The sequence below is a fragment of the Perissodus microlepis genome, chromosome 10 (assembly GCF_051167445.1).
Source record: "Perissodus microlepis isolate ML-2025 ecotype Zambia chromosome 10, ASM5116744v1, whole genome shotgun sequence".
NCBI classification, from domain to species: Eukaryota; Metazoa; Chordata; class Actinopteri; order Cichliformes; family Cichlidae; genus Perissodus; species Perissodus microlepis.
Window position 1 is genome coordinate 4,030,798 of NC_140470.1, and position 26,444 is coordinate 4,057,241.

At 41.0% G+C, this 26,444-nt stretch overlaps 1 protein-coding gene across 4 annotated transcripts in view; it reads right to left on the bottom strand.

Moving 5' to 3' along the window:
- Positions 1-26,444, bottom strand: part of arhgap32b (Rho GTPase activating protein 32b) — a 114,866-nt gene that overhangs the window by 16,809 nt on the left and 71,613 nt on the right. Inside the window, exons 6-13 of one of the 4 annotated variants that reach the window (XM_084941535.1) lie at positions 22,990-23,076; positions 20,450-20,587; positions 19,434-19,526; positions 19,010-19,132; positions 16,158-16,235; positions 10,466-10,547; positions 7,739-7,789; positions 5,180-5,254 (exon numbers count right to left, since the gene is read on the bottom strand). In XM_084941535.1, the coding sequence (XP_084797661.1) occupies positions 5,180-5,254; positions 7,739-7,789; positions 10,466-10,547; positions 16,158-16,235; positions 19,010-19,132; positions 19,434-19,526; positions 20,450-20,587; positions 22,990-23,076 (727 nt within the window). Of the gene's footprint in view, positions 1-1,042; positions 5,143-5,179; positions 5,255-7,738; positions 7,790-10,465; positions 10,548-16,157; positions 16,236-19,009; positions 19,133-19,433; positions 19,527-20,449; positions 20,588-22,989; positions 23,077-26,444 lie in introns of those variants that run through there. The other 3 variants (XM_084941536.1, XM_084941537.1, XM_084941538.1) reach the window with 3 other exon arrangements.

Here is a 26,444-nt window from a genome sequence, read left to right on the forward strand (position 1 = left end):
AGCAAAATGCCTCATTGTTTCATCTCATGGGGAGGGAAGAGGGAACAGAGGGGTGGATTTAGCTGGGTTCTGTTTGGCCAAGCAATTATTGTTTCAACCCAAAAATAAATAAGTAAATGCAATGTATTCATTTCCTAACATTCTGTGCAGTTTGACCTTAATAATAATGTATATAGGCAAACATCTGATATTCTTACATGAATACATGCTGCTGTATGTTCTGACTGACAGAAAGTGTTTTTATTCTATATTTGCAGGTGGTGTTTGTAATATATCTGTATGTGGGCTCAGGGCTGCCCGAGTATTGTACCCAATTTTTTCTAAGCCCACTTTTCTTCACTGTTATTTTTTTTTAATTATTAAATGCTCCGATTTCTTCACACCTTTATAAAACGCTAATTTCAAACGTTTATTTTTCTAATCCTGCTTTAGAATTATACGCACAGTTTCCAGCATTATACAGCTCACTACACCACCACTAAACATGTCAACGATGAAAGTAATAGCACCTTTCCAACAACAGAATAATATCTGAAAGTGTCGGAGCTTTGCAAAACTGAATTTATGACAAAGCTGCATTGGTGTAAACTGCACACGTGTTGCTAATAAAGTGCTCGCTCAGTGTATATTCAAATTCCAGCGATAGAGGACTGAGCTGTCTTTGGTTCTGAGTAATCATCTGCCGCTAAATGTTTAACCAGATAACACGTCTACATCCTATAAACCACATATTTCAAAGGCTGACGCAAAGCTTCCCTGAAGTGCAAGTTCAGAGATATAAGATGACATTACACGAACATTTACTATGTAATTATACGTTACTAGAACCTAACACACTTAACACAATTAAAGAGAGAGGAACTGGAAAAATACGGAGTCATACAGCACAAAATATTTCCCCTAATTTCTTTAAAACCCAGGACTAGCCTTACGTCATCCAAATCCCTTAATCTATATAAAAACGAGAGGAAACCCCGAAAGTTTCCGAATAAAGGTTAGCTCCACAATGTGAACTCGAAACAAATCAAACGCATTTCCTTACCTCTGTTCCATATCACTGGACCTGCCTAGAAGCGTTATGACAGTTTTTCCAAAGTCCAAAGTACAACTTGGCTTTTTCTTTCGCTAAAGTCGCACCTGTACAAAACGACGATGAAAACTCGTCTAAAAGCACCGAGGTCTCGTCAACCAAGACATTAAAAGTTTAAAGTTTAAGGCTGGAGAGCAGTGAAACACCGCAGACTTTATTTTCTCGCTCTGTCAGAGTCCGAATACAGCTGCAGCCTATCGGTTTACAACCACGCCGCTGATGCCTTCAAATGCTCCCGGACACATGGGCTTTCGTAGCTTTTACCGGTTGTTTCGGACAAAAATAACGAATTATTATTAATTATTAATAATTTTGTTAACTTGGAACAAAAGATTAAGCTACTTTGATGATTGATTAGACGTCATGTCCTGTAGGTGTTTGTAGCCATCTCTACTAAAGCCTTAAAGTGAATTTCCCTTAAATACTGCCTTTGAACTGCGCTAAATACCCAATACTTGTAACAGCATTGAAGGCAACACCGGCGTCAAATCAGGCAAGAGGTGCTTGCACAGTGGAAAATGCTACTTCATACGACACACTCCTAACAAGCAGCATCCCAAGTTTTATTCTTCGTAATATTCAAGACCGTCAAAGGTAATTTAAAAAAACAAAAAAAACAATAACTCGGTAATTAGTTTTTGTTGTTGTTTTCTTTTTACTGAGGGTGGATTGGGTGCATTTGAGAGACTATGCTGGTACGTAAATGGTTGAGCTGAAGCAAATTCCAAAATGACTTCCTTCTTGTTCTTACCCCCCCCTCTCCCACCAGGATCATTTCAGAGACCTCCCAGCCTGACACAATCAAACCAGATACACAAGACCGACTTGCCCTGTGCCTCTGGCCGACTGACCTCAAAAAGACACTCAAACACTTTAAGTGTGGTTAAAAAAACCTGTAAGTATTTAGCTTAGCCATGACGTTATGTCAACTCTACCCTCTAAAGACCCCCTGAAAGCATTATCTTGTTATTTCATTAACTAGCTCAGTCCCTCAGCAAACAAACACTCGGAGTCAAAATAAAACTATTATTTAACTAACTGTTGCTGACCCAGGATCACAAGACTCCAGGCAGCCCGATTCACTGCACGTGACTGCTTTAAGCTGATGCATATTTAATGAATTACAGACACATTTCCTTGGATAATTACAGTACGTGCACCCAAGTCCTGAACTGAAGTATACACTAGTTCTTTGCAATGCATTCCCATTCATTTGTTTTTTCCCCTTATGAACACGCCTGCACACAACAGTTCAGAGGGAAGTTACTCATCTGCTGAGCTTTAAAAAGATACAGTAGCTTCTAATTTCGTGTATCAGATGTTTGAGTTTTTCTGAGCATCTCCAACAAAGTGTCCTCCCCTTTGAAGTTCCCAGTATCAGAAGCTGATAGCCCACGGTGAGAGCCAACACTACCTTACAGTAGGTACGCATTTACCACTATTTAACACTATTTTATGTTGTTTACCTACTTTAAATCATTCAAATTTAGCAGTGGCATTCTGTATACACGTCAGTATTATCAGTTTAAAATTACTGGAGGAACTTTTTTCTGTAGAACATTTAGTTTTGCAACCTCTTACGTACAGAGCAGAGGCCTTTACCACTTTCTTTCTGAACTTCCTACGAGAAGGACCTCTAATAGAAGCCATGGGGCTGAATAAACAAGACACAGTGAGCATGGAGCTTTGACCTTTAGGACAAAACACATGACAGAACACCTACAGAGCAGTAGCCACACATGCAGTGAGATTCAGAAAACGCAGTTCATAGATTTTAAAAAATTGTAATACTTTTATTTTATGTGGTTTGAGACTGCTTCCACCTTCCTGAGTGCTATTAATATTTACACTGAAATCAATATACAAGGAAGGAAGGAAGGAAGGAAGTCTTGGTGTAGTCTTAGTAATAACTGGATGACATGGGGGGTCTTCAGCTAATGCAGCTCACCTGAACCTTCCAGGCTATTAAAAGCTGGCTCAAATGAGCTGTTCAGTTTGTGTCTTCCACTTCCAATGTATGTGTTTTAAAAGGCACTTTAACCACCAAACAGCTTAAAATGGGATGAGAAAGTAAAAATATTTACATTACACATGAAGAACTTTCATTTAATATGTACAACTCAACTGAGACTTTAGCTTATCTGTCTCCTCATAGATCTTGCAGACAGGAAGTAGTAAATTCCTGCCCTGCTATCTTGTACCATATAACAGGATGAGAACTTTGTGCTACATTAAGCATCACACAGCTGGTATTTTGCATGGACATGAATAATCCATTTGACTTCTGGAATGCCAGAAGTACAAGGATGCCAAGTTAACTGGACAGGAGAAGAACACCGTGCTGTCTGAAACATAAACACGGTAGTAAATATTAATTCTTACAGTTTGGATACATGGCTCAATGTTTTTCTGTCGCACAGTTATCATGAGAAATGTATTTCTTTAATGAGGCTCGTGTGTGTCAAAATAATGTTGCAGTGCACTGAAGCGTGAAAGAAGTCTAACAAGTAAGGATCTCTATTAGCAAATGTTTTCTGTGTCACTGATGCAATGACCTTCCTTACACACACAGTCAGTTTACAACATAACCTGACTTGTTAGTACGTAATCCAAGGCACCACCCATACAAAGGTGCAGTTTACAGCAACAGTGTCTCATTGACGCTGCAGATAAACACATTACATACTTGGACAGTCTCACAGCACCAGGAAATGATCTGAGATCCTTTGGAACAGGAGACAAATCTAACTCTGTCTCACACATTCTCTCCTCATTTCCCTCACATAAGCAGCTGTCTTGGCTCATATATGCTCACAGCTGCCCAAATCACTGGTCCCCAGACATGATGAAGCCTGCACTGAGGAGGGGGATGGGGGGGTGCATCTGGGTCAGTAACTGGTAGGTCTTATGGGTTGTCTGGGGAGAAAAGAAGTCGAACCTTCCTTGTTTATTGAAAGTTCACAACTCTTTTTTCCCCCTTTACCATGAAGCTAGTACAGTTTGATCCCAGTTTCCACTGCAACACAGGGCGAGCACACGGTATGAGGGATTAATAGGTCCTAGCTTGTATGGTCTTTATTTTAACTGGAACAGCACAGCGTGTTAACAATTTCCATCATTTTACTGGGAAGCGGCAAAGGTTAGTGGTGAACTGCGTTGATCTGGGCAGCGGAGGCATATTTTTCCAATGTTGTGTGGCTCCCTGCAGGAATGTGCTCTTTCAGTCACCATGGAGAGGGAGACAGATTCTTACTTTTGCAGGACAAAGCTTAAAGCTCAATGGATGGGTTTACAGGCCTACACACTGTGAAAGGATTAAATAAATCAAGGCTGGCTGGGACCTAGCACCACGGTACCCCTGCCATGGCCTTACAGCTTTGACCAAACAGACGCACACAAACAGCTGGCCCTCATCCAGACAGGATATTCAGCAACAATGAGTAACCTGGCTCACCCCTAGACTGATTTACATACACCTAAAGAGGCCATGGCAGTGAAAAGAACAGGGGCTGGAGGGGGAAGACTGTTCACTTACCCCCCAAATCTATTTGCGAAACTTAAATATATTAAGCAATGCTATTTTCTTTTACAGACAGATGATACAATGTGACATATTTAAACACACCCATAAAATATCCACATAGTAATAAGGACTTTGGAGTGAAAGAAAGAAGTGTAACAAATTTAAATGGAAACATGAGTTATTTGCATTTGACAGATGTTTTCATAACAAAGATAATAATGTGCCGAGTCAAATGAAGAAAACTATAAACAAACACTGCAAAAACCTCCACACTTCCACACTATTGTGGCTTTACTGGTAATATACAATCAGATGGTCCACCATCAGAGTGTGGAGGAAAGACTGTGTTAAAGGTCAAAGAAAAGGTTTAAAAGAGCAACACCAAAAAAGTGCACAAGAAATAACAGCACGTGTTAACAAGTGTACTGTGACAGGCACACAGACTAGTCCTAACAAGGTGACACAGTGCAAACACATCACTCAAGGGAGAAGAGTTCATTTTTGGTCAGCAGGTGGTGGTGGTGCAACACACCAAGGGGGTTTTTTGATTGCTTTTTTTGGTCTACCTGAACTTATGCTGTAGTGGTTTAGCGGGTCGGCCACCCATGCACTGTCCTGTATTACACTCTCCATCTCCAAGTCTGCATGCATCCCGATGGACAGATGGGCCAACAGACATTTGGATGGATGGATGGATGATGGAGACATGAGAGAATCAGCAAAGGGAGAGAAGCACTTCAAGTTAGAGAGCAGATCAACTGTGTACTTTGGAAAACTGAGGAAATGACACTTTAAAAGAGCAGGTAACAGAACACATAATTATAGTTGTAGTAATGAATTATACTGAATGAAAAAAACTACATGAATTTAAAAAAGTGAAAGAAGTTCAGTTTAACTTTGAAGTTATAATCCTTAGGATTTTTATGAAATCACATCTTTTTTTAAAATTACATACCTACACATGAGGTAATGATTATACTGGCTTGCAGATGCACACACAAACAGCTATGAACAAGAAGTGGCTTCTTTAATTTCTTTTCAAATTTGCGAGAGAAGCATGCATATCCCTCACCACCTTATCAGAGTAAAGTGGTCAGGTACAATGTGGGTTGGGTGATGGTCAAGGGCGGGGGGCTGTGGAAACAGTCTTTCCAAGTGCAGCCCCCATGAGGGGCTGGAGGGGAGTCTGGTCAGAATGAAGTTACCCTCGGTGAGCAATACGTCCTGAATGTCATCGGCAGTTATGGACTGAACAACAGTTCAGAGTGCCCAGCCTACTTGGAGTTGCTGGGTGTGGTGCTGGAGGGTGCTTCACCTGATGTCATTGTCCTACTAAGAGACGTCAATGCTCACCTACACAATGACAGTGAGACCTGTAAGGGCATTAGGATGAATGGCCAGATTGAGTTGAACCCAAGTGGTGTTCAGTTATTGTTGTTATATGTTGCCAACTGATCACTACCCAGTGATGTGATGGAACAGGTGGTGGGAGAGAATGCTAATTAGGTCAGGCGCACCCAAACGTATCGTGAGGGTGTTCTGGGAGTGTCCCAGGAGTGTCCCAGGCTCTCATCTCAATTTCCACCTCCAGTAGAACTTTGACATCATCCCCATCATCCCAATGAGCTGGCTGTAGCTCAGGAGGTAGAGCAGGTCATCAGGCTCAGCAGGCTGACTGGAAGGTTGGTGGTTCGATCCCCTGCATGCCAAATATCCTTGGGCAAGATGCTAACCCTAAGTATGTGTTAGTTAGAAAGCACTCAATAGCATAGAAAAAAGTGCTTGTGTGAATGGGTGAATGTGGCATTTTGTATAAAGCTATATAGGAATCAATCCATTAATCAGTCAGGCCATAATACATTAATGTTTCACACCCTCATTATTGAAGGAGGCGCTGCGAAGTGTTCGGATACTGTTGTGCTGTCCTATAAGCAGACTGTAGACAGTGGAGCCATCAACTTGAAGGCAGGCCAAGCAAAATGCGGTTTTTGCAGTAGCTGATCTAAAAACTCTTTTGTAGGAAACGTTTGGTGAGCCCATTGAACAAGACTTTCCATCTGCCAAAACTGACTCAAGAAAGGCAAAGCAGTGCTCTACTCACAAACTGTAGTACAGGGGCAACTCTGCTATCACTCTATAACCTCCTATAACCTCTGGGTGGGTGAGCCCCTGGAGTGTAGAGTCACCCTGTTCCTTAAGACCTTGGGTGTTACAGGGCCGTGTTAGCCGACACGCCACTGAAATATCAGGTGGACATCTTGGGCAGTGCCTGTGGAAGACTGGAGTAGTGATCGTCATCCTTAAGAAGAGGAACTGGAGTGTGTGCTCCGACTACACAAGAATAACACTCCTCAGCCTCCCTAGGAAGCTCTATGCCAGAGTACTAGAGAGGACAGTCCATCTGTTAGCCAAACTTTGGATTCGGGAGGACCAATGTGGTTTTTGTCCGGATCATGGAACTCTGGATCAGGTCTTTATCTAATCAAGGAAATTCAAGTGTGGATGGGAGTTTGGCAAGCCAGTGGAAGTGTAATTTTGTAGACTCTTCTCAAAGTCTACAAATTACAACATAGCAACAACACAGGCAGACCCATTCCAGGGTCTGCCCGTCAGCCTGCAGTGAGCTCTGTTGTCAGATGGAGGCAGTGTATAAAGCATGCATTACAACCGCTCTGTGGGCCACTCTTGCTCGTGTTGTTGCTCCATCAACCAGGGGTGCCTTCAGAATGCTTTGATAGGGGTGGGCCACTAAAGGTATTAGGGTGGCACATAAAAAAAAGGAATGAAATGACTGCAAGTCAGCAAAAACAACTTTTGATTAGATGAATAATGGGGTGGTTTTTATTGAACTGGTTCTAGTGATGGAAGATAAATATGACAGCAATTTCTTTTGTTTATTGCCCGCAGAATTTGGGGAGCTAGTTTATGAAACATTGTTAGTGCCAATAAATCAAACAGGACTAAAATCTTAAGGATTATAACTTTACTTATGCTCATCAAATTTGTGATGTACAAAATCATAAAAAAAAGTGTAAATGTGAAAATATTTCTATATGTATGTGCGTGTGAACAAGAGAGGGTGGTGTGAGCAGACAGGCAGGTGGAGTGTGTATACCAACACGCACAGGGGGGAAAGAGACTCCAAGAAGCAGGCGGCAGGCCAGAGCAGGGGGAGGCTGAAGCAGAGGAGTCACAGTCAAATGCAACAAATCAAAACACATGCCAACACTACTGTACATCCATGTGCAATGAGATAGCAACAGCATTAATGATGTACTGAGACAGTGGAGAGCAAACGATGCACATTTTGAAACATGTACAAAGACATTCCACTTTTTAATCTGTGACTTATAATAATACTCCTGAGCCAAGATATTCTCGTTTAGTGTCCTGTAAATACTACAGTTGGCCATCTGCACGGTTTCAGGAAACAAAGACTTCAGCTTAGGGCTGTGCGATATGACCAAAATCTCATATTCCGATATAAGACATTTATCGTCCCGACAACGATATATATCACAAAAATGTTACATTTTCTGTAAATTCTGTGAATCTCAGGCAACTTGACTTGTGTGTTTTCAGCTGGGCGTCGTGTACCTGGAGTCGAGTGTTTTGACCGATGCGTGAAACCATACATTTTTAGACATAAGTCGTAACGGCCGCCTTTTTCTTTGTATTTATTACACAGACTGCTGCGGGGAAAAGCCTGTTCTAACGTTTGAGTCTAAGGTTTATTTTGAGCACCTGACAGCTCTTTTTTGCTTACATTACAAAAATGGTTTTGAAATAATATGAAGATGCTCAAACAGAAAAACATTAAATGCAAATATATTAAATATAACTATTTACAGAGAGACAGGAATAAGAAGGACCCTTAAAGTGGAAGAGCCTCAGGGAGAAGGAGGAGAAAAATAAGAACATTGTTTCTGCCCTGGAGAGCTGCTGCCTCATCAGAAAACTACTGATTGCTAGAATGAATGGCTTTGGCCGGACCCTTTGAACTGGGTCAGAGCATCACGTCACCAGGCTCCGTGACATATTCGTGATAAGCGCGAATGCACAAAATGCACCACACAAACTGCAGCGCGTATTTTACTTTGCGCTTCAAATGCATCAGTTGCGCTACTTGGTTGCGCGAATCAGACAGAAAAGCGTTTTCACGACGCAAATCTACTTCTGAAGTTTCGTGCGACCCCCAGTCGCGCTTCATCATGCTCCTTCATTGACTTTACATGTAAACCTGAAGCTCTGGTCGCGTCTATCGCGTTCAGTGTGAACGCACCGTTAGGTCCTCGATTAGTTTTGACTGGTCCTTCTCAACAGGATCTTCAGCTTTATTGTGAAAGGTTTATGTGGAAAATAAACAAGCGGACTGCGGAGCCACACGCTGGGTTTCCCGTCATTGTTGCTAACGACAAAGCATAAAAACAGTCGCTTGTCCGTCCGTAGTGTGGTTATTTTAAATATAATAGAAAGAGAGAACTTTAAGAAATTAATATAGCCACTACAGTGACCATCAAAACGATATAAAATATTGCTGTAAACAGTTTATGTTGCGACACCATGAAACAAACGATAGCGTAATATGAACGTTTTCATATCGTCATCCTATATATATCGAACAGCCCTACTTTAGCTCATACACTGAATAGAAACCCAATCATTGAAGAATTAATCAACAATAAGAGGACAATCTGGTGTCTATATCAAAATCACGTTCCTGACCACGTGCAGATATTCTGATTTCAGAAATAGGGCTCATGCAAAAAACAAAAACAAGCATTGAGATATTACTTAAAAGCAAGGGAGTGGGACAGCAGGCACAGTCTAGCCTCGGACTGAATAGAGTGCTGTGTGTGCACTGCAACAAGATGCATTTGGTATTAGTCACAATCTGGAAGGATCAACAACATTATGCTTGATACTTGAGCTGCACATCAGATAACATGGGCATCGAAAAGCTCCAGAAAGCCCACAAGCAATAACCACCCTCTCTACTTTAACGGTACACTTTATTTTTCTTCAATTTCTTCTTTTGTCTTGTGTCCTCACTTAACAGAGACCCCAGAATGAGGCTTTGGTATGGTTTGGAAAAGCAGCTCCACTTGCCCAACCCAATGCCAGCGGGCTGGCTGTGACGCTGAGTCATAGTGGTTGAATCAATGTTTAAATTTGGAGCATGTGATGTGGATTTATTCAAGACATCTTACAGCAATAGGATCTGAGCAGCTATTTCTGATGACAATGTTTAGCTCAAGCCGCTAAAAACACTGTCGAGTGCTCTCTTTGATTCTGAGAGGGTTTGTGTTATACACTTGTCTTTGACACTCTCTGGAGTGTGCTAAAGAGCTTATCTGTTTGCTCTGGACAGCAATAGATTAGCAGTTATTTGCAGAGGATTTGCATATGGCTGAGTCAATAAATCATGATTAAAGGCCTCTTTCAGCTGATCATGTGTCAGAATTACAGGCTTCCATTCACAGTAAAATCATAACCTGCTTATATATTAGACGTCTGTAACAGAGTTCTTATTGTTCCATTTCATTTTAGATTAAAAGTATCAACTACAATATTACCAACAAATATTTTTTCCCCTGCTGCATTGTAAAAGGATCAAATAATGTGAGAATATTCACTAAGGATCTATTGTTTTTAATACCCAAACATTAAACTGACCCAAAGAGTCTGTTAGACCACTGCATGCACACTAATATATACCCAAAGTCAAATCACTCACCACAGATCGAACTCTTTCCTGAAACTTCAGCGATATCAGTGAGACATTAACCGCCATCAGTGATAACGCCCTTCTAACACACTTCCTGTTAATAGTTTAAGAGGAGAATAAGTACCTGGTTTTGGCACTGAGTTGGTCATGGACTGTGGCACTTTGTCATTTATGAGCTCCACACACTCACTGGGGAAGAAGCCAACCTGGAAAGAGTTACAGCACAGAGAGAGGTGGGAGGAAATACAATCACATTTTAGAAGACAATAATGGCACCCAAGGGCATAGAGATGTTAAGGAGTGGTTGCCATATCAGTTATATGATTTATGGCTGATTTTTACCATTTTGTCATCACATTACATAAACATTTCCCTTCTAAACTGAAGCAAAACTCAGATAAAATCATTACAGTGGGTCATTTAGGTTTGTAGCAGGTTTTACATTTGAATATGATCACATTAACTTCAATTAGCAAAAATAGACATTCAGGTTACCCAAGGATACAAAAAAAACAGTGCAAATAATGTTAGCAGGTCAGATTACATGGCAGTCTGGAAAAAGTGGGATTCAAAAGGGTCTGTTTATGACTCAGATTAAAAACAGGATGGCAAACCGCCTTGTTGGTTGATGACTGCACTGATTTTTTTCTGCATTTGCTGACCAATTGGAAGTAGTTATGGGATTCAACAATGAAGGGTGTTGCATGCTCAGCCTCTGGGTGAATCCTTTCAATCACAAGGCAATTGCACACGTCACCTGGTGGGTGGCACTCTCTCCAAACGATGGAGGCCTAACTCTGACTTAATACATGCAGATAGACTGAGCAAAACTCATCTACACATGTCAGTGTAAAAAAGGAACTAGAACCAGGTTTCCACCTGGATGCATTCTCACTGTATTCTTACTGAACATAAAAGCGAGGTTGCAGAGCACCTATATTATCTTGCAATTAAACCAGCATCCTGGAGAAACCACGTCACCATTTCCACAAAATTTCCCAGGTGTGGGACTAATAAAGGATTATCTTATCTTAGTCGCAGGAATTTCACTTTCACTTTCAAATCTATTGAGCCCATTCAATCCCAACCTGCAACCTGACAGTGCTATCCCTCAGCCTCCTCGTACGTACACCTAAGGTATCAATTTGAAACTCCTACATCACCTCGTTCAAGTTATCGACAATATCCTCCCATCAGCCTTTTACGGATGGGGTAAAAGAAAAACAATACAATTGCAAGTTCATTGCACATCAACACTCCATTTGTACATAGTCACTGTGTTCCCAAGTGTGACTGTAGTTTACAGAGCTACAAAGCCTGTAAAGAGGAATTAAAAGCCACCCAGTGTCAGAGCAGTGAAGTTTCAAAGACTGAATGCCATGTCAAGAGAAACTGTCATTGAGGATTTTACTGTGGGCCAGCCCAGGTGGACCAGACTGTGGAAACCAGTAAAATGTGCGTCAGAACCCTGATAGCAGAGTTTTGGACACGTTGCAGTAGCCTATGTGGCATAGTGGCACAGTAGCCTATTCTAAATAAGATTCCCTGACGGAAAGGAGAAGGAAGGCTTCAATTCAGTGACAGAATAAAAAAAAGTAAGACCAACAACCATGAGCTCTGTTTTGTTGCTCTTAAATCTGAAAGAATGCGGACAGTAAGAAACAAAGCTTGCAAGCTAGTTAAAGCACACAACACCCTATGCTGTGACATGCAAACTAACATGCCTCCCTCTCCTCACACTCTCCTGCCTTCCTGCATCACTACCTGGTGTTTGAAATCCTCCAAGGGAGTTTTACTGTTCACTTGACATTTACTCTGCATATCTTCTTTTTTTTTTTTTTTTGGGGGGGGGGGGGGGGGGGGGGGGGGAGCTGCTCTTTACCCATTATGGGTGTTTTATTATACAATAAAACACAGGAGTATTAGTGGTACAGACAGGCCACTTCTGGCATCATCAACTGCCCCCTACTGGTGGTGCAGCTGGTGTAAACTGTACTCCATCAGTTCTACCAAGACATCCTAGGTTTGAGTTTCACTTTGCTTTTACTGTTAACAAAGTTCAAATGTGACAAACTGAGTGAACCTTTCATTCATATAATACATCTATAAGTATAGACCAGCCTACATGTGTTCAAGTGTTCAGAAACTCTAATCCAGAGGAAGCTAGTTATTTGTAGCTAGTTAAACATAAATGATCAGTAAACATCCTGCTAGGGCTGGACTATTCACCAACATCACATAACCTTTAAAATATAGGTTCTCAAACTAAATGAGGAACAATTAGTTCCTCATCGCTGTAATCACAATAGGATCTGGTTATGGTCAGGAAGCAAAAACTATACATGTGGGTATGTGGGGATTGTTCCAGATCCTTTCATAGACAAACTACAGGGAGTGCAGAATTATTAGGCAAGTTGTATTTTTGAGGAATAATTTTATTATTGAACAACAACCATGTTCTCAATGAACCCAAAAAACCCATTAATATCAAAGCTGAATGTTTTTGGAAGTAGTTTTTAGTTTGTTTTCAGTTTTAGCTGTTTTAGGGGGATATCTGTGTGTGCAGGTGACTATTACTGTGCATAATTATTAGGCAACTTAACAAAAAACAAATATATACCCATTTCAATTATTTATTTTTACCAGTGAAACCAATATAACATCTCCACATTCACAAATATACATTTCTGACATTCAAAAACAAAACAAAAACAAATCAGCGACCAATATAGCCACCTTTCTTTGCAAGGACACTCAAAAGCCTGCCATCCATGGATTCTGTCAGTGTTTTGATCTGTTCACCATCAACATTGCGTGCAGCAGCAACCACAGCCTCCCAGACACTGTTCAGAGAGGTGTACTGTTTTCCCTCCTTGTAAATCTCACATTTGATGATGGACCACAGGTTCTCAATGGGGTCCAGATCAGGTGAACAAGGTGGCCATGTCATTAGTTTTTCTTCTTTTATACCCTTTCTTGCCAGCCACGCTGTGGAGTACTTGGACGCGTGTGATGGAGCATTGTCCTGCATGAAAATCATGTTTTTCTTGAAGGATGCAGACTTCTTCCTGTACCACTGCTTGAAGAAGGTGTCTTCCAGAAACTGGCAGTAGGACTGGGAGTTGAGCTTGACTCCATCCTCAACCCGAAAAGGCCCCACAAGCTCATCTTTGATGATACCAGCCCAAACCAGTACTCTACCTCCACCTTGCTGGCGTCTGAGTCGGACTGGAGCTCTCTGCCCTTTACCAATCCAGCCACGGGCCCATCCATCTGGCCCATCAAGACTCACTCTCATTTCATCAGTCCATAAAACCTTAGAAAAATCAGTCTTGAGATATTTCTTGGCCCAGTCTTGACGTTTCAGCTTGTGTGTCTTGTTCAGTGGTGGTCGTCTTTCAGCCTTTCTTACCTTGGCCATGTCTCTGAGTATTGCACACCTTGTGCTTTTGGGCACTCCAGTGATGTTGCAGCTCTGAAATATGGCCAAACTGGTGGCAAGTGGCATCTTGGCAGCTGCACGCTTGACTTTTCTCAGTCCATGGGCAGTTATTTTGCGCCTTGGTTTTTCCACACGCTTCTTGCGACCCTGTTGACTATTTTGAATGAAACGCTTGATTGTTCGATGATCACGCTTCAGAAGCTTTGCAATTTTGAGACTGCTGCATCCCTCTGCAAGATATCTCACTATTTTTGACTTTTCTGAGCCTGTCAAGTCCTTCTTTTGACCCATTTTGCCAAAGGAAAGGAAGTTGCCTAATAATTATGCACACCTGATATAGGGTGTTGATGTCATTAGACCACACCCCTTCTCATTACAGAGTTGCACATCACCTAATATGCTTAATTGGTAGTAGGCTTTCGAGCCTATACAGCTTGGAGTAAGACAACATGCATGAAGAGGATGATGTGGACAAAATACTCATTTGCCTAATAATTCTGCACTCCCTGTATAACACTGCACCCACTGTTGCCTGGGGTGTTGCATTTATTTGGACGGAGCCAGTCAGGAGAAGCAGCGGGGGTGATAATGTTGGGGGATCTGTCAAAAATAAAGACTTGTCAGGCAGAAGGCCGAGCTCGGCGTAAGGCAACATCTTCCAGCCGATGATGTGACCTATCAAAAACCTGGAAAAGCAACTGCTGTAAAATTAGTATTATAAACGTCCACATCGGGCTTTGGTGTCTTCTTTTAAGCGCATTAATTAATTAATTTCTAGATCATTTTCACTGTTTCACCAGTTAAGCACCACCAACGCAGCCCCCTGTTTGGCTTGAATGCTGGCCTCCTTTACACCTGAACACCCACTTAGCAAATCTTGCCCACAGTGTTTTGTATACACTTGTCTGGGTAAAAGTTTCATACACACAAACACAGTGGACATACTGTTCTCCTGTGTTATTGATGACCTTCATTTCAAAATACAACTGTCGATTTAAGTGTTTTCTTAGACTGATAGGATTCATGTTAAATAGTGATTAAGCAAGCTTTTTGACTAACTTCATCAGTATTGTGACTACTTTGACCGACAGGTATTTTAACTTGGGCAGCAGCAGCTGATTGGTACCTTACCTCCATTAACTGAACAGGACCTCCGCACTGCTTTTTATAGTGTTTATGCCTCTTACAATATGGCCTGCTCCTTGGTATAGATTGTCCAACAGGTTTGTGCTTTCTGTGAGTGAAAACTAAGAAATTTTGAATGTGCCAATGCCCCCTTTATAACGCCAATTAGTTCAGTAGCCAATAAGAGCTAAGTGGATGCATGAAGCTGGAGCCAAATGCTATTAATATGGAAGCAGTTTGTTTAGTTAATGAAGTTTTAATGACATTTGTAGAATGACATAGGGCTTTAACAGTATGAACATGTGTCCAATAACAGCTATGCTAACAACACCATAGTATGCTCCATTTGATTACTTAGCAAATCAATTCTTTAAATTACTTTATGTGAATATTAGCATACAAAGTAATTTGAAAATGGAATGCCTAAGTTATTCTTTACATTATATATGCTAAGAATGGCCAAGAATGGCATCACATATATTCTTACATTGCAGCTAAGAGACAGCTGGCTAATTCTGCCACTAGCAAAATTAAGTCTTAGTGTTAATGCTAGTTGGCTAGCTTGCTAACAGCTAATGCATTATACCCACTTGTGTACCAACTTCTGTAATAACATCAAACAGCCTTGATTTCAGGCATCAGTAAATCAATTGCACAAGGTAAATATACATGCTAACACTTGCTTCTTACAGTAACAGCCAACATAGCGGGGTTAGCCAACTACACAACATGTATCTAGCATTGGTTGCTTTGTCTCATCAGTCAACTTAGACTCAATATAAACACTCTGACAAAGTCCATTGCAGTTTTCTAACAGCTGTGGCTGCCAGGTTACACACAGCTCCTTTAACTTCAGTCATGTGCTGTTCATGGTTTTATCTTCTTTCACGAAACATGCAATATTTTTAGTACCAAGAGAAAATCATGCTCACACTGCATAATGCTCAGGGTTATGTGTGAGCAGATAAAACCATGAACAGCACATGACTGACTATATATGCACACAGCGTAGGAATATGAATTAACTCAGATGCACCATGTAATCTCCCCCAAAGCTTCACATGAAGGTGGATTTGTATCTCCCTTTGCCTTTCAGCAGACTCTTAAATATTTGAAGTTTACTTTACAAAGAAGCTCCTTGTCCTTGAAAACCTCAAATACAAGTCATATCAAAAGTTTACAGCCAGAGGGAAAGAACGTGCGTGCTTTGTGTGAGTTTCTGTTTCAAGGTGCTTTGTGAGCAGCGTACCTGAAAACCATGCTTGCCCCTCCACCATGTGGTGTCCTCTTTAGGGGGCATGTCAATCACAGACACGATGTCGCCAACCTGCAGAGAGTAACAAGCTGACATCAATGATTGTTATAACTGAAACGACAATACATCTAAGCTGACTTCCTCTTACAAGTGCATATTTAGTAAGGATTGTTTAGAGCTGAAAAGCCTGTCTTGAAAGACAAAAAAACAAACACCTACTCAGTTTTCATATTTATTTACTGGTAATATCTGGACCGAAGGCATCTTTATTGCTGTTTCAGTTCGTTTTCCTCTTGTATCACCATCTGTGTAACATTAACTGCTACAAAGCCAGTTTAAAAAATAGGTGTAAAGAATTCACTCTCATATTTTGACACAGAGTAAGTGAGAGTGTGCGCTAATACTAGTCATCGACAAAACAAGCATTCATAAGCTGTTGTCTCTATCAGGGTTTTGCCTCAGTAACACAGCATGGGTCTACTAAGAATTTTAAGGTGTAAGTCACTGGACAGTAGAGGTGGGAATCACCATACATCCCACGATACGATATTATCACAATACTTAACGCACGATACAATATTATTGCAATTTTTTAAAATATTTTGCGATATTCAGATTCTGTACATAAAGGTAAACTTTATCAATATTCATTTGATCTAATATCAAAGTCTCACACTCAGTCTTTCTCTCATTTCTGTCAGTTTTATTGTTGACAAACTGAACGGTTTGTATTACAGTCTAGTCCAACTTAACTGAATGCAACCATCTGGTACAATTATAGCTATTCTGAGCTATGCAATTTATGAAAACTATGCAGCCCATTCAGCAACTGAAGAATTTGAAAGTAAATTAAAACAAAATATAATTTTACATTAAATAAAAAAGTTTTAAACTTAATTAAAATAAAACATGTCTTAAATTAAAAAAAGTAAACTGTAATGTTTATTGCTGCCAAAAAACAAGTTAAACACATTTGGACAGTGAAGGAATGTCAGGATTCTTGCTCAGAAAAAGGAGCTGATCAACATGCTCTGAAGTCAGAGTTCCAGTCCACAAAAACTTTTTTTGTAACAAAATATCGATTTCTGCTGTCCCTGTATCGATACATTATTAGCAAACAAAATATCACGATACTACACAGTATCGATTTTTTCCCCCACCCCTACTGGACAGTCACTTTTTACTGTTTAGGGAATCAGCATGTAGAAATCTTTATTTCCAGAATTTAGTACAGCTTTAAAAAAAGTTTGAAACTCCAGTACAGCTTTTGGAGAGGGAGCAGTCACATGCTGTTGTAATAAAAGTGATTGTGAATGACCATGGCAGACCCAAACATGCTTTGCAGCATACTTTATTTCTCGCACACACGGTTGCTGTAACAGTACACTCAACGGCTGCAGCTCTCCTGCTGCCGCAGAACACACCCCGCCACAGTGATTTATCTTACATCATACAAAGTTACACCAGTTAGTCAGAGATAAATGAAAGCAAAGCAACAATAGACTACACTGAGTTACTGAAGCTAATGAAACAGAGACAACTCTCTACATATATGTATATTTGTCCTTTAAAGACAACATCCATACATCTTCCGCTTAACTGGGGTGTTGCAGGGGCAGCAGCCTAAGCAGAGAAACCCAGACCTCCCTCTCCCCAGCCGTCACCTCCCACCAAGCAATAGAATCTCTCTAATGTCTCCTAGGTCTATCTGTGGCCTCCTCCTGGTAGGCACCTCACACAGAAAGCACCCAGGAGGCATCTTAGTCAGATGCAAGAACCACCTTAACTGCTCCTTTCAATGCACAGGAACAACAGCTCTACTCAAATGACTGCACTCGTTACATTAACTCTAAGGGAGAGGGCGGCTACCCTTCAGAGAAAGCTCATTTCCGCTGCTTATATCCACGATCTTGTTTTTTCAGTCTCTCCCCAAAACTCGTGACCACAGGTGAGGGTAGGGCCGTAGATCCACGGTAAGTCTTTGCTTTCACACTTAGCTCTCTGGACTGGTACAATGTGCACATCACTGTCAATTAGACATCACGACAACTCTCTACACAAATGTATCTACATAAATGTATATTATGCCCTTTGAAGGCTCCCGTCACCGCAAAATAAAGCTGGCCGGTCAGACTAATCGTAGCTTTGAATAAGCCACTGCAAGACTCTGTGGCTCACTCATTTTCTGCTGCTGGCATCTTTGCTTCTTCTCTTCTGTACACCTCACTTCATCATGGTCCCTTTCCAGAGTGAATTAAGGTGCACCAGGCAGAGCAGCCCTGTGTGAACTCCTTCCAGGAGCCAGGGTTGATGCAACAGCATCTTTTTAGCACCTCTGTAGGAGAGCCTGCCTTGTTGAGGTGCTATAGGGAAAACCAGTATTAACCTGCCTAAGCATGTTTCATCGCCAACCTTTGGATCATCTCTGTATCAGGGACTTTCTCCTGGCAGCAAGCTAATGAAGCTGAGGCTTGTGTGTGATGCCTTGCCCCATCAGTAACCTAACTGTTCTCCACAGCACTTTGATGGCTCAAGCTTCCTGCCCATTGAACCATGACAGTTACATCCAGGTAGCTCACTGGAGCTCACTCTTCTGTGTGTGCTAGTGAAGGAGCTGATATTAACAGAATGATTCACAACCATCAGGTTCTGTGGAAGCCATTGCCCAGACTTTTATATGGCAACGGCTACAAGGAGTCACAAGTGAGAGCTGGGTGCAGTGGACAAAAACATCCAGAAAGTACATCATGTTCCCCCATCTCTACTCTCTATAAACGCTCATGTATGTGACATGGTTGAAGCTACAGATTTGTTTCTATTAAAAAGGAAAAAGGCGTGACCGTCACCTCAAAGGACAGCTCGTCTGAGGCCTGGGCTGTGTAGCGCTTTATGACATGAGCAGCAGCAATCGCTGGAACATTGATGGACGATTCTTCGTGAACCAGCAGATGATTCCCCTTATTGTCCACCTGATGAAAACACAAACCCAAAACGTACATATCAGGTTAACAGAAGCAGCCATCAGCTAACAAATGCTAATATAAGAGTGCACTAAATATGTTTCTATTGGTGCTTCCAGACTGAAAATGTGTAAGGGTACAAAGACAACCTGCAGGGCTTAAGTTACAATTGATAGGAATAAATTAATACCTATGAATGTTTGAAGTCCCTGATAATATTTACTTTATCTATATCAATAAATACTAGATGCTTATGTGTAACTTCAGCAGTCCTTTAGTTAAATTATTCTTTTACAGGAAGTGTATTTACCTCCATCCACGTGAGGGCAGGCCCACAATTGATCTTGTTGTCAGCAATTGCTGAGAGCCGGGAGAGGTAAGCCAACAACATCTGGGAAACTGACTAAATATGGACAAAAACACAGAGAGCAGTTAGTGTCATTACATTTACTTCACAATAGTGCCATTTACTAGTGCAACAATTCATTACAAACACAGTAAATTTCAAAGTCTGCTGCCAAAACAAGTCATTATAGTTAAAGATCCCTTTTAAAGGTTTAAAGTCTGCTTGCTTTTGCTATGTGTTCACAAAGGCAGCACATTTTCCAGCTAATGATGAGGTCTGCATAATAGTACACAAACAACTTGAAATGACTTTAGCTCTGACCTAATGTTACAAGGGATATTTAGCTTTATAGTTTCTGGTACCACAATTCCCCAAATTGAGACATTATAAAACAGTAAAACTTTGATCAGCAGAATGTTTGAGATCAAAGTTCTGTCATGTAAAAACCATGTAAACCACTGCTTCCTACTATCGATATTAATGCCTCATGACAATGAATTCTAAGGGCGATCGTGGCTCAAAGAGTTGGCAGTTCGTCTTGTAACCAGAAGGTTGCCGGTTCGAGCCCTGGACAGTCTCGGTCATTGTGTCCTTGGGCAAGATACTTCACGTGCTGCCTACTGGTGATGGCCAGAGGGGCCTCGCTTCTGTCAGTCTGCCCCAGGGCAGCTGTGGCTACATCTGTAGCTGCCTCCACCAGTGTGTGAATGTGAGAGTGAATGAATAGTGGAATTGTAAAGCGCTATATAAATGCAATCCATCATTATTATTATTATTATTCTCTGATCTAAGCTTGAGTCTGGCTCAGAATACTGATAATAGTCTGTAACAGCAAGACTACAAATCACTTTGGGATTTAAGCCATACAGGTTTCCACAAATCTACAGTTTCTGCATACATAATGTAAAAATAATAAGCCTTGAGGGTATTGATCAAAATAAGGCACTGATTTTGCTCACAGTCCCTGGATGCTCCAATACCTCAGACTGATCAGTCAGACTGTCCAATCGAGGCAGCTCAGGCAGCTGTGAGAAGCGTCGGTCGTAGATGCAGAGGTGCAGGTGTTTGTCCAGGACACGAAAATCCTCATAGCTGCGCTTCACAATCCAACTTCGACCCTTCAGAACAGCAATGCAAGCGTAACCGCCAAAAAGAAGGAGAGAGAACACAAACAGTTGACTGAAGGGATACATATTTCTATTAAATTGGGCTAAGGTTAAATTCAAATGATAAAAAGCAGAGCTTAGCTGTCAGATACAACATAAGCTTGAGAGTAGGAAACATTTTACATGCAATTTGCAACAAATGATAAAGAGTTCTTATATATGTAGCACTTCATTGTTTGTCTTGTTAGAGTTTAAAAGGCCAAGTCTGTACACTGTTTTACAAACGTTCCTCATAAACAGACTGATAAAACATGGAAACAAATTATCTGTGCCTCTAAATCAATGGAAGAGTATCTAAGATTTAAAAAAATGTTTTAAAAAAAATCTAAAAAGGGGCTCAAGTCGCCCACAGATTTGTCTACTTTGTATTAAAAAGTATTCACTGATCATCGACACCTTATCCAGCCCTCGCTTGTAGAATAAACAATAGAATAATTTTGATTTCAAACCACTAAATTAAATCTAACTTAATTAACAGTTGCTCCGTGTATTGGCTATTTCTGTTTTAAACAACAAGAAACCTCAAAACCCTCTCAGAGAAACTAGTGTTCAAAAAAAGTCTTCTGCTTTGATCTGGCCTAGAAAAACTGTCTTTGAGGCAAGGACTTGCACGAGTGGGACTGCAGTGCAACACTCAGCCCACTGAATCCAGTGCTGTTTTAAAGTGCTGGCTGGGAGAGATGCCACTGGGAGAGCTCTGTTGGCTTGGGGAACTCGATGCTTCCCTGTCCCACTTACAGATGCTTCTCCAAGTTAACCCTCCTATCTGGGTTTGTGGAACTGAAACTGTCTCACTGCTGTGCTTGTTGTTTGTTTGGGGTTAGGGTTAGTGTAGATTAAGCAGTAATTCCAATGACTTTAAGTAGTTACAATTTCCAAGTGCCCTGCCACATACTTGTGTGCCATTGCCATGGTGCTGCAAATGGAAGATAATCTGTACATTTGAATGCATGAAACTGGAATAAAAATGTGTCACAACACAAAGCTTATGAGCATCTGGTTTGCACGTCTGTTTGTTTGCTGTACTTCATGTATCTGGTTGAATCCAGTTGTGTAAAGATTTGTAAATTTTCAATTAATTTTAAATAAAATCAGTGCTTTTCTTAAATTTAGCCAATTAGCTTTGAAATTTAGATTTTTCAGTCAAAGTAAAAGAATAAAAATACTCCATAAAACATGCAACAACCTGTTTCTAGTTCTTTCTGAAAATGAGTCGAAGGATTTGAACTGTGAAGCCTTCCTTCCCACATTCTTCAAATCACTCTCCCAGCTGTGGCATTCATCCACAGCTCTTTTCATTTCCTACATAACTTTGATTTCTTTCAGATAACAGCGTAGGCATTTCAGAAATGACCTGTTGAGAGGGAGAAGTCTGGTGATATCTTAACAGGTGCTATTCAACATTTGAGGTGTATGTGTTCGGCTAAACAGGAGCATATGTGGTTTGTGTATCGTTATACAAATTATAAGACACACTTAAAAAGTTGAGTGACTGCAATACAAAGAATAAATAATAAATAAATAAATAAATAAATAAATATGTTCAGATTTATATGAAGCTAATATCTCCATCAAGCTAGTCCCTGTGCCTCAAAGCACAGGACTGACCAGACCAACAATAGTTGCTCAGCACCCACCAACTTGCCAAATATCATCTGATTCTCGAACATTAGATTGAAAAGTTGCCATTTTGACATAGTGGAGAAGACTTGGCACACATTACTGAAGTTTATCTAAAAAAAAAAAATAATTGAATGGGAACTTTAGAAGTTGATCCAAAATGACAAGGAATGCTTCATCACTGTGCAAAGTTAGAGACAACAACAGTCAAATTTAAAGCAGGTATAATTTATTGGTTTTATATCAGTGTAGTCACTACACTTTCTCACAGCATGTGCCACCGGCAGATAGAATGATGGATGATATTGAGACTGAAAGACGGCACAGAAACAGCAGCAGCTCAGGAACAAGCCTGTCAGTAAAGTATGTGCTGAGTATGGCCTAGAAATCACAAGGTCAAAATGAAATGTGCCCCCTAGGGTGGTTGAGAATGACCAAGCTAAGATCATGTGGGACTTCCAGATAGAGATGGACAAACTGGTGATGGCACTTAGGGCAGTGACCTCCAAACTGGGCAAGTGGTTCCAGCAGATCCCATCGACAACATCTGAGATCTCTCTCCAGAACACTGCAGTCCTGGGAACAGCTAAGATGCTATGCAGGACCCTCAAGCTCCCGGGCCTCTGGTAGAGGACCCAAGCTTGAACAATAAAGACTTCCCACAGCCAAGTTTGTTTTTTGTTTTACATACACACACTAATGCACCACCAATGCACAGGAGTTTGCAGTCTTACCTGGCAGTAAATATGAACCAAGTACACCAGCTCCTTAGATTCATAGCCATTCCGCGTCACTTCGCTTTGTTCATCGCCAAGGGACAGCTGAAAAACAGAGAGAAGGTCTGAGGCATTCGATGAGCATAACATGGGTTACTTCAAGCAATTGTGGTTCTTTAAATATGATTAAAAAGTATTGGTTTATCTTGCCTTGTTTTATCACATGCATCTCTGCCTGACATATGTGACAAACGCAGCCTCATGAATGGTTTCAGGAGTAGTTTTGTGGGCTTGGGCCATATCAAAGTGCCATCCACACACAAACTTGTAATAGTAGACCTCGGTCCTCAGTTAATGGAAGTCAGTTCATTTCTTTTTGAGACAAAGTTCTTTTTCTAACGTTACATCTTTCTCTATAGAGAACTGCTTTGGCATGATGAACTACAGAAGCACCAGTGACCTGCTGAGCTACACTCAAGGCTCTGCCCCATATATTAGGATGGCCGACCAGCCCCTCCATACTTATTCTAAGCACGTTTTTCGGTGCCCAAGCAAGTAGGGAAGTTTTGTTGAAATGTTTCACTCTCTTATCAAAAAAACAGGGATTCATTAATGCTTGGTTACCAGGGTAATCCCAGTTCTCTGAAGACCCAGCTCCACTTGCATGACCAGTCATGGATGCTCTACTACCACTATGCCTGTTTAATATACACACCAGTCACTTCAAGAACACTCCCTCATTTCTTAAAGAACAAAGGACATTGTTTGCATTGCATGAAAACGCACAGATCTATGGACATCTGTCTGAACGTGACCCACAGCTGATGGACTTTTTTGTGGTTGAGCATCCACTCCACGTACAGTGGTTTCCCTCTGGAGAGCAAATCTGCTCTGGTGTTCAACACACCAGGAACATGAGTCGGCAGGAGGTGCTTGCTGCTCCACATAATCAGGCAGAGAGAAAGCTTGTGTAATGTCACGAAACAAGTGCATCCCTGACAGTTTATATACACCACCACTGTTGCATTCTGTCCTGACCGAGACATGACAATTTTTCAGGAGCAGCAAGAAATAGAGACCATGGTTCCCTTGGGAAACAGAGCAATGTGCAGGAAAATTTTCTTCATGCAACCTCTCGATAGAAAACCCTGAAAAGAAACGGTTCATTTCAAGGTCCAGATATTTAATATTCAGAGTGGGAGACGGCACACTCTTGATACAATTGATGATGAAAATCAAGCCAGACAGGCTGCATAATAGTGCCTGGGTGTTTTTCTCCAGTGCCTCTTCACACATACTAGAAAATCTTTCAAATATACAAACACACTGAGCCCTGCCGCCTGCCAAGGGTTCAGAGTTGCCTTAACAAACTTGGAGAAAACCCCAAGGGTGAGTGCCAGTCTGAAAAAGAGGGTCTGCTATTCTTAGACTATGCCCTAAAAGGCATTCAAAATTATGAATTTGTATTTGCTGAAGTGAGAATTGAGGGAACATAAATCCATTTATTATCTTTTCCAGTGCATTGCTTCCTGCCCTTCAGCCTACAAGAGAAGAAACTTTGCTGTCCGAAGCCCTTTCAGCTCCCCCTGCACCCAATGAACATGCCGTGCTATTGAAACTGGATGGTTTCATTGCAAACTGTAACCTCTGGCAATGCATGTCATGCTCTATGGTCCAGGACCACTCTAATGATCTTCACAGGAAAGAAAGTGAGTACCTGGTGTGGAACCAGGGGCTATTATAAAAAGGGGGAGGGGGATGCCATGTCCTTGAAGTGATTGGTCTGTTTTAGAAAGATGTGGTGGTAGTGGAGCTTCTGTTATTGGTTACGCCACAAGGTGCTTCCCATAGTGAGATACTGAGTGTGGTTGCAAAGAGAACCAGAGGTTCTTTTTCAGGGTTTCTTTATGGGAATGTAGCTCACTCCTGGATTGCATCAGCAGTCCTAAAGCTAAGCTCCAGTACTTCTCAGGATCTCAAGCTAGACCCGAGGTACAACATCCATCAGACAAATTCAAACAATTGATGTAAATGAAGATCCTGGAAATAAAAGGATATAATGATAATTAAAGTTATGAGCTCCAAGTGAACAGAGGCAACGGCCAACATGCTGATGGAATATAGTAAGTGCTCGCTAAGAGCAAAGTACTCTATTGGGGTGATATGGTACTATCAGGTAGCCAAATATCTTATAGGAGGTAAATTTGCAAAAATCACATGAAAAGTGTGTAAGAACAGCCTAACACTAGAAACGGTATTCACCAAATTTATAGCACATGTTGTCATATCATCTGGCACTAGGTCTTGTATGCAGAGACACCTCATAATTGGGGTCTTCCAGTGCACATTGCCACTATAACATAATTTGCGTAGCCATGGTGACAGGTTGCCATCCCACCAGTCTATACTGAGGCAGGGAAGACTGGTTGAACAGATTTAATTGTTCAAAACCGCACGTCTTCGTGTTCAACATACTGTTATTGTCTCTTCTTTGATACTAGCCATTTAATGAAACAGCCTCATGTGGTTTCCCAATCCCTCTTTTATACCAGTGATACAAAGAAAAGTTGAACAGGTGTTTTAATCTTGCATTATATAAGAGCTGGTGCTTTTGAACCTGCTGTATTTCCCATAGGAGAAGCTATCGTGTCAGATAGTTGTGCTAATGTTTGCAATCACTGGCTCCACTGCAGAGATTCAGGAAGTTCAGAACTTAAATTTTCAGGGCAGCCCATCCATCCATCTATGAATCATTTGTCTCCACGTCAGAATAAAAATAAATACAGAACATAAAGAATGAATATCTGATATTCATTACGTTCTGTACTTGCAAAGGTGAATGAATACCATGTCAATGCCATTATGTGTCACTTCTATTCTCCCCAAATCTATGCCTGGTCTTTGGTTGCCAGTCTACTGCAGGGAGGTTTGGTTGCTGATTTATTGATAATAATTAGTTGTACTACTGAGAAAACTGAAAAAGTTTGCAGACACTCTTATTTTGAATAAAAAAAGTGATTACATTTTGTAAAATACAAATAAAAAAAAACAAATTTTTAACTTTTGTACTGTTTAACTGTGAAACTGAAAGAGTAAGTGACCCGCTCATGATTTGCTACATCATTATGTTAGATCTGCATTTTGTGTTAACACAAACAAAAGTTCTGCTTTCACAACAGCAGACATAAAAACTGAGATCGAGGGTATTTATGTGCTGTGTGGGTCCATTAAACTGAGCCTGTCGGAACAATGTCATTGTGCCAGTGAGGGGGACGAAAACACATGGAAGTGTTCTGGATCCCATTAAAGCAAGTTTGATTTAATACAGTTGTTGAATATTGACTGGTCAGCCTCGAAAGAGGGAAACAGAAGACAGGAAAGGGCCAAAGTTAGCTGGTTAGCGCCACTTAACTTTCAAAATAAAAGCAAGGGAATTGTTTACAAGTAAAGCATTGAAAAGGATAAAAGTTAAT